The 12,081-nt window shown below is 40.0% G+C and overlaps 1 protein-coding gene across 1 annotated transcript in view; it reads right to left on the bottom strand.

The window, feature by feature from the left end:
- The window catches only part of foxj3 (forkhead box J3), a 74,340-nt gene that overhangs the window by 43,489 nt on the left and 18,770 nt on the right, over positions 1-12,081 (bottom strand). The window contains exon 2 of the mRNA XM_056391012.1: positions 984-1,493. Coding sequence (XP_056246987.1) covers positions 984-1,304 — 321 coding nt within the window. The 5' untranslated portion in view covers positions 1,305-1,493. The remainder of the gene's footprint in view (positions 1-983; positions 1,494-12,081) is intronic.

The raw sequence follows: 12,081 nt of genomic DNA on the forward strand, positions 1-12,081 counted from the left end.
AGGTAAAAGAGGAAACAAAGGTCGCAAAATAAAACAATTCATTTCCTTTCAAAACGCCTCACCACAGAAGCTAAAATCATTCCATTTATAATAACACTTTCTCATCTCTGCCTCACCTACAAAACACACACATACACACACCTCCATACAGCCTGTACACATGCCAGATCCTGTCGCCCCAGGAAATGGGCTTCATACATCTTGTCTGACTGCAATAAAGCAGTGCCTAAGATTCTATTTCCAATAAACGTCGACTGATTGGAAAACTCATTCTAATATCAATTTCCATCTGGGCCCTTTAAAAGGCAATCAGCATAGCTTCATCTCGGTATATCATGGGCTCCTTGAGATGATGACACAGCACTGGCTCTCTCCTTCTGCATAATGGCCTTCTCCTATCAAGGCATCTGCAATGAATAATACCACCCATGAATGGGCTATTTAGTCTGTGTTCGCACAGATAGGGGCCACTTCTCTGAATATTAATCCAGGGTTCTACACTTCATATGGTTCTCTCAGGGCTGCACCATTTTTCATTCTGAGAAGTAAGGCACTTAGAGAGATTTGACATACTCATAGTTTCTCTCTAAGCTTTCTCAGAAATGACAATGGTGATTACCAATGGCATCTCACTTTTTTTTATTTTTTTTATTTATTTCTTTAAAGATGCCCAGCACCCACAAAACAACGATTTAAAGTCAAGGAATGTCAATTTCAACTCTTCTGCAAACGACAACTTAGCACTAAATGCAAGGTCAAAGGAGAATATCCGCAAGTGAATAAATTGACAGAAGTCAAACTGTCAACCAATTTTAACTTTAAACAGCACTGATGTTGTGATGATGATGTTCATGTCAGTATCAGAATTTTAAAGCCCTGCTACAACTACAATCCAAATTACTACTATGATTATTATGGAATCTTAATAAACTTTTACATTTTCCATCTGCATTAAACAAAGTGCAGATGGATCTCTTGCTCACCTTCCAGCCACTGCCCGCCTCCCTGTAGTAGGGAAAGTTATCACAGATCCACTGGTAGATCTCGCTCAGTGTCATCTTCTTCTTTGGCGAGCTGTTGATAGCAAACGTGATGAGGCTGGCGTAGCTGTAGGGTGGCTTGCCATCCTTGTGCTGCTGCACCTCCTCCTGGTCCAACGTGGTGTTAGGATCCAGTAGGGTACTCTTCTTGCCCATGCCTGGCCCGTGGGCATTCTGGGCGTCCGCCTTGCGGATTGCCGCCTGCATGGTCAGCTGAGGAAGCCAATCCATGGAGGTCAGGCTGCTCTCCAGCTCCGACGTCATGGTGACGGGAGGCTGGGCAGGAGGGGGGTGGGGAAAAGGTGGAGGTGGTGGTGCTTGTTGTTGGTGCTCGGTGACTGATGGACAGTTGATCAGTTGTGAAGGAACAAACTGAGACAAGTGACAGGTTGAAGATGAAGTCAGGGCTCCCTCAGTTCAGGACATGAGCATAGCGTCTTCTGTAGGCCAACTCTGGAGAAACAGGACACAGAAATGCCTTTATTAGTCATACACTCTTTGTTACAAGGAGCAGCTAAACATTGGAAATAAAACATATACATATCAGCAATACTGCAGAGAACAAAAAGAAATGTTAGTGAGGAAACAGCAACTGTGTGTCAACATCAAAAACCAAGTGTCTCTGTAAAGTATGCTTATATTCGCTGTGCATGAGATCACAAGCCCACCACTTTCTCCACCACTTGCTGCTCTCAAAGCTGACTCATAGCTGGGACTCCATCTGCACAAGGAGAGAGTAAATGCCAGGCAATTGTTTTCACAACTGCCAGCCAAATGGGGGAATGGCTCAGGAGGAATTCCGACTCTCTTGAGGGTAGTAAACCCCCTCTCCTTACTTCCCTGCCTGCCAGCTTGCCTGCCTCTTCCCCTTCCTCCCCCAAACGGAGCCTCTGCCGTAAACAAGCGAGTCAGTGTCGTCCTGCAAATTGTCCTCGGCCCTGTGTGTGTCTGCCGTGCTGTGCAGAGTGCAGCAAGCAACAGCCTGTCTCACGGTCCCTTGCGGCATACTGCCCTCCCTATCTTAAAATAGAGGGGCAGAGTAGAAAGGCCTAAAGTTACAAACGTAGGTGAACATGGGCATCGGTGGAGGGAAAAAAAGAAACGGAGCAGGATGACACTGCAGTCTGACTGAGGGGAAAAAAAACTGAACAGGCAGAAGAATGAGGAATCCTCACCAAGTTGTGGGATTTTTCTCTTGACTAAGCATGCTAACATGTGTGTGTTTGTGTGTGTGTGTGTCTGTGTGTGAGCATGTGTGAACCTGAGTGTGCACTCAGGCTGTAGGGCTGAGAATACATACAGTCTTGACAGCAGTCAATAGGTCAAATACCGTTTCTTTCAAAAATAGCAATTGTGTGCATTGTGGAATTATAACCAATTATTAGCACATACACAATTTTCTACTGTTCCAACACTTTATGATTATTCTTAAATATCATTGCTAAATTTAATTTACCAAAATAACATTGATTATAAATTTTGTTGTTCTTATCATGATTATAATATCCTTTTTTGTTTTTAAAATCATGCTCAAAAAGGTTTAAAGTATTTAAAACATTTTCATCTATTTTTGAGACAGTTAGGTGGAATATTTGAGAATTTGTTCTACATCTATCAAAAAAGTGATAAGGAATTTAAAAAACCCAATTTTATGGGTCTCTGCTGTCAGTATGAAAAGCAACAGCAATAGTAAGAAATTCCTAAATTGGGCAAACTGAATTGGTGGCAGTTGGTCAAAAGCAGTTTGTGGTTGTTCCTTTCAAAAGATCTCTCACAGCAGGGGTTAGCTAGTGCCCAGCAGCCAATTCAATATCTGCTATCAGTGAAGACAGGCAGAGCCAGATGATGAAGGCATTTTTCAGACAAGCGTCCACGCAAAATTCTGAGAAGCGAAAAACTAAATCTGGTTGGGGGAGATCATTAATGGAGTCGAGAATTGGTCTCAAGTCTTCCCTTATAATCAGTGTTGGGTTTCATAAGGTGCTGTAAAGTTTCTAATATAAGTTTTCCAAGGAAAATGTTTTTGCATTTTTATTTATTTGATTCCTTTGAGTATCCAAAGCTTGAAAGGTGGCTCTGATAGAGAACAGTAGCTGTGGTCGGCCTGAATTCATGTCAGTAATGAAGTTTTTTGTGGAAAAAGTAACACTAAAAGTCTGAGTAAGTTTCTCAAACGACTCTTGCAACATAATTCACTCCTGTGCTGCCCATCTGTATGATCTGCATGTTTCACGCTGCCATATTTTCACCAAAAATGCTACTTTTGCCCGAGGTTTGATAAGAAGCTTTGAGAAGAGAGATAACAAGAGAGGAATGCAGCATATTTAGCCATATTCTGGCAAAATGGTGAATGTTCAGAACATACTGAGCGTGAGAATGGACAACAAAGAAGCAGATTATCTCAAAGTTTTTATGGATGTTTTGATACTTAATTCCACCTGTGAATACGTGTCTATTGTAACTGACAAAAACAACTACTCTAATTCAATAAGAAGAAGAAAACAACAAATGTTGTACGGCCATCCTAGCTAGATCTGTGGTACAGTTTCTTTAATCTGTCCACTTCAAAAAGAGCTGGTTATTTACTTTTCACTGTTTTTTTATTCTATCATTATTAACACTTGTACCATGTTTGTTCACATGGCTGGAGGCCTTGATGAAAACACCAAAAGCTTTAAAGTAACTCTCCCAACCTCTGCAGTCATGAGCAGACTGAGAGATGAGCAGAGTTACTGACTGGCGGTTGAGTCAGAACTAATGGTGGAGAACACTTCCTCATCCCTAAAAAGACAAGCAAATCAAACACAAGGTATCTGCACCCTGTAACTGAAATAAAGATGACTCACAAGCAGCTAATGACAGATTTTCACTACATGGTTATCATGTAATGAAAAGAGTTAACGATAACAAAATTATCGCATTATCTACAAAATTTGAAAAATAAAATAAATATAATAATATTAATGATGATGCTATTGAATTAGAAATGATGCAAATGAATTAGACTCAAACATGCGTGTAAGGAGGTGGAGAGAGTCTGTAACCATAAACGTACAGAAGTGTACAAAAAGAACAATTACACTTAATGGAAATTGAGAGGAAAACCGATGAATTGATAAACAAAAGATCTACAAGACCTAACATCTGCATATCGTTACACATTTGAATATCTGCAGCATCAATCAAAGGCCCTACATATTGTTCTAGTTTGACATATTGTAAGAACATTACAGGGACATTTCAGTGACAACTACTCAGTTGAACCCATACTTCTGCAATGAACACAGGACATAATGTAGCTTGTTCGCAACACTGAGACAGAGTAAGTATGAAATGTTTAACAATGTAGTCATATATTGTATTCTTCTTGCTTTTGCTTAATGTAATCATGTGTTGTTTTGTTTAACTGATACAGAATGTATCACACCCTATAGGTTAGGATATTGCTAACACCTTTAAATATAATGCTATACAATACAGCTGAAGTAATTAGTTGATTAATCGATTAGTCAATCAAAAGGAAATTCAATGACAAACATTTTGATGACCTATTAATTGTTTCAATCAAGTGCAAATACCAAACACTCTCTGGTACCAGGTTTTCTAAGGTTAGGATTTGCAGCGTTTCTGTTTTATGTCACTGTAAACTGAATATCTTTCGACAGTTCTGCTGGCTGGACAACATAAGACATTTGAAGACATGGTTTCATTTCTTCAACCCAGGGCAACTCTGATGGGGGTGTTTTTATGATATTTAAAATACTACACAATTAATTAATTAGTACAGAAAATTGGCATATTAATCAGTAATGACAAAAAGAATCAATGCCTGCAATGTAATTCAACCACACTGCAAACTTAAATCCTACAAAATAATAACCGTGGATTTAAATCATCCTTCATTTGACGTCTGTTGTACTGGATTGCCTTAGATTTAGCTAGGTATACCTCATGAACTGGCAGCTTAGTGTTGTATGTGTGTAAGTCAACTCTTGATGGTCTTGATCTAAGTATTTCCATTGACACCTAATGCTCAGTATAATTGGGAGTAGCAGGGAGGAGGAAGCAGGTAGAGCCTTCTGGTGGCTGGAGGTGAGCTGACTGAGGCAAGGGTTGATGAAAGGCTCTTTGCCCGCTACACAGAGACGCACGCCATTTGACCCTCCACGCTAATGATCCAGCTGCTACATAATCTGCAGGGCCAAGTCGGTGTCTTAATTAGAGAACCTTGGGCTGTGGCACGAATGATGAAGCGCAACACAGCCAGGCAGTAAGGCGGCCCCCCCGCTGTCTTCATTACCCTGCCAGGCTGTGGGACAGTCAGAGCAGGGACAAGCCCCAGCCTGCTGCAGTGTCAAGGAGGACTGTCTGAGTTTGTTCACCAACGGGTCTGGGGGTAGGCAGAGGAGTACTAAGGAAGCGGGGAAGATGAGAAGAAAAGCCAAAAGAGATGGAGCAGTAGGGGAGGGTGTGAAGGGCACAACCATGCTGGCATCAGGCCTGGCAGAGAGCAGAAGTGCCAACAGTGTCTGCATCGAAGAAGTCTGAGAGTTCAGGCTCTATGATTACGAGCCCAGGGGAACAGACTACGTTCCCACACACATTGAGCCACTTTGATCTGGCTCTAAGAAAATGGGGTCCGTCACTGTCACCGCCAAAAAAAAAAAAAAGAAAAATGAAAACTTCTCTCTGTGTCTCGACTTTAATTTGTTTTTAGAATGGAGCGCTGAGAGTATTTTTGAGGGCTGAGAGGGAGAAGTGGATGGTCAAATTCATTCTCTATTCAACACTCAAAGTTTCTTTATCCTCCAGGGATTAATGGCAGATTTAGTTCTGAATGAGAAACTGAAAGCGTTTTTGAAACATCTTAATTTACCAAGTTCTTGACAGGACTTATCAACGTTCCTGCTGCCAACAGAGCAGTGACAGCAAATCAGTGATTGTGTACTGTGTCTCAGCTACTAAGTCTGAAGTGGCTCAATCAAACTGACAGAATGATTATTATACATGTGCCAGGCCCTCTTTTATTCAAGAATCCCCATTGAGGCAACAAGATGAGTAACAATCAGGGATTACTCAACTCAACATAGCAGATTACGTCAACTTCATCATGTTAGGCAAGTACGTACTGAAATGCAAGTCAGCAACTGCGTCATATCAAATCTGCACTGTTCCCAATATTCTCTACTTACGTAAATCGTTTAGTACACCTAACAAATACGCAATTTTGCTACAATGATTGGCACTTTGCTGTCTTTAACATTTTATATAATGACAATAACCAGCTAATTAATTTTAAATCTACTTGAGAATTGTTTCATAAATGTGGGCATGTCTGGACATACATATCTGTAATGGGGTCAGTGTACTTCACTTGCTTCCGGCAAGATTTGTAACTATCGCAAAACTGACAATCTGACAGTGTTACCAACTATATGCAGGGTGATCAAAGGCCAGAAAGAAAGCAGGATTTTACTTATGCTGTCTTTCTTTAATTCTCCACACAACTAAATCCATCAATGGTGAAACACGATGCAAGCCTTTAAGGAAGGACTGTCTATAAGTCTGCGCTGTTTGAACCACAATCGCATCTCACTCCTCTCTTATGATGGCAGGCTTTTCCAACCCAACTTTGATCGTGGTCAATTGGATTAATTCAAACAATTTTGCCTTCAGATGTGGTCAGACACTGTATAGTAGGAATCAGTTTGTTACCTGGCCTGAACTCATGCAGAGGCAGTTTGGATCTGGCCTTAGCTCAGAAAACTAAAAACAATGTTTAAAAACGATGTTGCGATTACCGTATTGAGATGCTGTGGTTCACATGTCTTAATATAGTTAACTTTGCTGAAATGATCATATAGTAACACCTTAACTACTTGAATCTAATACATTATTGAAAAATTGAAGGATTTAATATGATGAACATGACTTGATGACAACATTTTACCGTGTTATTCCAGTTGGTAACTATTGTAAATATACACCAGACTGTAGCATCCACATGATGCTGTATTGAGTCATTTATACCTTAGCAGGCAACAACATCTAGTGTTACTGTTATTCAAGTGTCCACTATGTAAATGCTATGCTATCATTAAGGATAGCATAGCATTTACTTTCCCTACGGTTAGGGATGGGAGTTCACTGGTTTTAAAACTTACTACAGCTAGAAGAACCTGATGGTAATTAGACTGTTCCACAGTTTAATTGTTTAATTGCGTCTTTTATTTTACAGAGAACAATCTATTGTCCAGCAGTAACCAAACAGCACTAAATATAGTACTCAGGTGCAGCATGCAATTGGTACTCACTTAATGTATCTTCTTCAATGAAACTATGGGACACTACAGTGACAGTGCTCTAAAGCTTTTCATTCTTGAAGACTTAAGTATCTAGTTTGAGAATTTAAACTAAACTGAAAATACACGTTTCTGTGTTAAATGAGCAACATTTCAAATTAATTTGGTTATTTGCATAATTACAGTCAGACATTTTATGGTAAATTCAACATTTAAAATGTTCTACAAAAGATGTACACTTTTTTTTTTTTTTTTGTTCAAAGTCATTTTCACCTGGATCTTATGTTCCTATCCAAGAGGACACTGCACTGTGGACACATCGCTGTGTCGACTGTGTCCTGTTGTAGCCAGGAAGCTCAGAATATGCCTGTGCTATTGGCAAAGTGGGATACAAACCCAAATGAGCTGCTGATTATGCTGCAGATCAGCCAAAGTCTCACAAAGTAATAATTAACAGCGGTGAAATGGTGGAACTACAGAATATCTGTCCTGCAGATACCATTTCTATAATCTTCTTTTCACCTGTGTCCAGGTAAAAAAAAAAATTGTTTGTTTATTTGCATAGACAAGAAAACACCACTGACCAATGTCACAACTGAATAACAGAATTAATAGCCTAAGCTAATTTATAACTCCTGTCCCAACAGAATGATGTATCATTATACTTTTTAATACTGCTCAGCTTTTTCCAGAGAATACAGTGGGTTGCCCAAAATTGCTGAATGTGTTTTTCAGCGTTCCACGGTACAGTACAAAAATCACCTTGCAAAGACCTAACACCTGCTGAGGCAGGTAATCCATCTTAGTAAACGTGCCCAATTTTGCTCTTATCAAAACTATGTTACAGTGCATAGTAGTTGAAAAAAATTTCCTGTCCTGTGATCTGCTGTGAAACTCTGAAATCCAGGATACCAAAATCAATGTGAAACAGTTATTACTTCATACCTCAAAGAGCCAAAACCACTAGAAATATTAGAAACAGTCACATCTGAGAGTATCCACCTTTAATACTGAATGTTTGGTGTTAATACTCTTTCCAGCTACAATGCCTCAGATTTCAAAACAACAACTGATCTGTGATTACTGAAAGACAAGAAACAATTTCAAACCACTGGTTTCAAGATGTGAGAGACACTACACACAATATATACAATATCTGATAATAACTAATTTCAATCTATTTATATGCAACCAAAATTCTAATGAATGAAACTCACAGACAAGACATTCTGCAAAATAGAGGGAACTAGTGACTGAAGCAGAAGTACAAGAAGCACACTAAAGGGAAGTAGGCAAAACAAAAAGGTGAATAAAACTGGTTTTACTATTTGAAATACTGTCCAAGTCTTCTCAGTCAATACAAAAACATATGAACAGAAACGAGATGGCAGTGCATTCCCAGTAGGAAGCTGTATTTAAAAACATGACAAGACACCCCACAGGAAATATTAGTCTAACTGAAACAGACAGCATACACACTTAATGCTTGCATTTTTCCATTTCTGTTTAATAATGTAAGGTCAATAAACCTGACAAAATTAATTTGTACTGTGTTTGACTAACCAAATACACATCAGTTTACCTGTACGTTGTGTGTGCAGGATGAAAGCAGTGCAACCGATTGCTACAATATGCAGAGAGGGCAAATCCAGATGTAGTGCTTACTTTAGTGTGAAAGGGGAATTTGGGGGAAGAAATCCATGTTCGTCATTGGTGTGAACGAGTCAACATGGCATTTTAGACATAGGTCCATGACCCTGCTCATCACCAGCATTTTATGCAGGTCTGACACAGTTCAACATGAAAGAGAGAAGACCTGTCACTGTGCCTGTGCTCACTACAGTAATCACTGAGGGCAGCACAAAGCCTTTTCAATACACATATTAGCGCTTATTTGGAGTAGTCCGGGCTATAATTTTCACTCTCTGGATGGAAAGATGCTTTAAAATTACTTTTTTTCTTTCCGATAGTTTGAAGAGAAAATTGAGACCATTATAATGTCTGTGTGTTAGGTATGGAGCCAGCAGGTATGGAGCCAGCAGGTATGGAGCCAGCACCAATAGGCAGTTAGCCTAGCTTAGCATATATATATATATATATATATATACACACACACACACACACACACACACACACACACACACACACACACACACACACACACACACACACACACACACACACACACACACATTAGTTCTAATGTAAGCATGTTTAGTGGTAACAACTAACACAGACAATGTGATCATTCAAAAAAATGAAAACATATTTTCTTTATTTAGATTTTGTGAAGCGTTGTCTTTTGTTATGGTGGCCTAGTTTAGTTATGAAGCATAGTAGAAAACTATTTGTGTTGCTTTGGGATTCACTTTCAACAACTGGATATTAAAGTAGCCTACATTAAATCAAAGATTTTATCCAGTGTTGGAGCAATTTCTTTACTACTTATTGGTGAATGTTAGTGATATATCATTACACATACTGTTGTGATACATTTTAAATACAATGGCACCCATGTCGCAATTTATTCTTTAACTTGCTATGCTGGTACTGATATTTCTTGAAATAAAAGCTGCTTAAATATATAAGTAAATTTAATAAAAGCATTGGTATTTTTACTCTAATTACCTACATAGGTTGTGGTTTGCCATTTTTAGTTTTCAGCTTGTTATATCATGACACATAATAGGACACAAACAGACAAAAATGTATTTATAATTTTATATAACACTCCACCACCACTAGCCTATTTTATTTTCTACCTAGAACACCTAACTGCCTACCTAGAACAACTTCCCTTCAAATACCTGTGTATTACTCTCATCATTTCCTCTCTGAGGAAAGTGTAGGCTATTCAGCTCACATTCTCACTCCCACTTGCAGACACAAGACTGTTGATAGGTACCAGACCAGTGCTCTCCTGCACTTATCTGCAATTTCCGCAATTAATCCCCTTTTACTGCAGTCATGCATCCGTCACAGGTAACACTCCAACAGCATGTGTCTGCTCAGCTACGCAGACACAACCATTAAGCCCTGTGATGTCTGTACTGCCGTGTATGCTACCTCAGAGCTGTAGATGTGATAAATGCTGCATTAAAAACAATGTCACTAGGATTCAAACAGACCACAATAAATATTTACACCACTGACAGTTTTAAATATGATGGAGAGAGAAAGAAAGAGAGAGAGAGAGAGAGAGAGAGAGAGCACGAGGGAGAGAGAGAGAGAGAGCACGAGAGAGAGAGAGAGCATGAGAAAGAGGGGGAGAGAGAGAGAGAGAGAGAGAGAGAGAGAGAGAGAGAGAGAGAGAGAGAGAGAGAGTGAGAGAGAGCGAGCTTATTATGACAAGAATCTTCCTGTAGTGTGATGGTAACTTGGCAAAAGGGAGGGAAATCGCTAAGCATGCTCCCTCTGTTATGCCTGAAGATTTGGCACATGCACTCACAACAACAACAGTGATGTAACCTGGTAACAAGCCTTTGGCATCTTTACTCTCGACCGAAACCCGGGTCATACCTTCCATATCAACGGCTTTATATCCAGCGTGGGAGAAGCCCTTGTTTTTCTAGCGACTGCAAGGCGGATAAAGAGGGAGAGGTGGGAACTCTGCTAACCTGCCCTTCAGTCAAAGGGAGACTCCTCACTTTTTCCAGCCCTCGAGGCAAAGGACTTAGGGGGTTATTTTTAAGATCTCTCAAACTAAAATAGCAGTGTGTCTGCATATTGTGATTGCACGTGAGCTCTGTAATCATGCAGCGAACTACCCAAATCCTCATCTTCATTAAAAAACAAAAAGTAGGTAACAGCAATGCCAAGGCAACAGCTTTTAATGTCAGTCTTCCTTCTCAATTAAGGGCTTAATGGTTCCGCTGAAACCACCCCCTGGAAGAAAGCATTAATAACCCAGTCCTTACTTGCATTTTTAGGATGTGTCAATTATCACTTCACCGCTCACGCGGCTGAGCACATTGTTCAGCTTATTGGAGCCTACAGCAGAGCCGGGTGCCAACCGGGGCCTCCTCACTGCTAACAGAATTTGCAAGTGTCTATGTTTTACAGTGCAATCTATGTGTCAATGTTATTAGTGGGCTATGTTGTGTTAACGTTGGTTTTAAGGATGCAGGCAAGCAGACCTCTCTGCTGTGCTCTTATAAAAGAAAAATGTTATACATGCTCTTTCTGCTCCCCTACTCCCTCAATCCCACTTCGCCTGTGGTTGAACAAATCAAGTCCATAATTATTCTGCCAATCAATCGGGAGCGCGACTGTGGCTGTGGGGCAGTTAAACACTGAAGAGAGAGAGTTGTCAACAAAGCAAAGCAAACCCCTGAGTTCCTTTAAACCCACTGAACCTTAAAAAGGCAAGAGAGACACCTTTGTCTTATTAGTCAGTGCCAAACAAAGGGAGGTCTTTTAAGTGTGTGGTAAAGAGAAAAAGCATCCAGCTGTTGCAGACATTCAGAAAGACAGCCAGGAGGACCAGGCAGAGGGACAGAGGATCAGAGTAGTGGATCAGAGTTGTGGGAGTTGGCTGTGGATTAACTGATCCGCTTCAGGCAGTCTGGAGTGGCCACAAAGCAAGGTTTGTGACCCCTGAATACAAACATGCCAAACCAAAAAAGAAATGTGACTAGAGACAGCGGTGTTAGATATTTTATATATATATATATATATATATATATATATATATAAATAAATAAAAAGGGACAGAATGAGAGAGAGATCTGGGCAGATGA

This window comes from Seriola aureovittata, chromosome 2 (assembly GCF_021018895.1).
Source record: "Seriola aureovittata isolate HTS-2021-v1 ecotype China chromosome 2, ASM2101889v1, whole genome shotgun sequence".
Lineage (NCBI taxonomy): Eukaryota > Metazoa > Chordata > Actinopteri > Carangiformes > Carangidae > Seriola > Seriola aureovittata.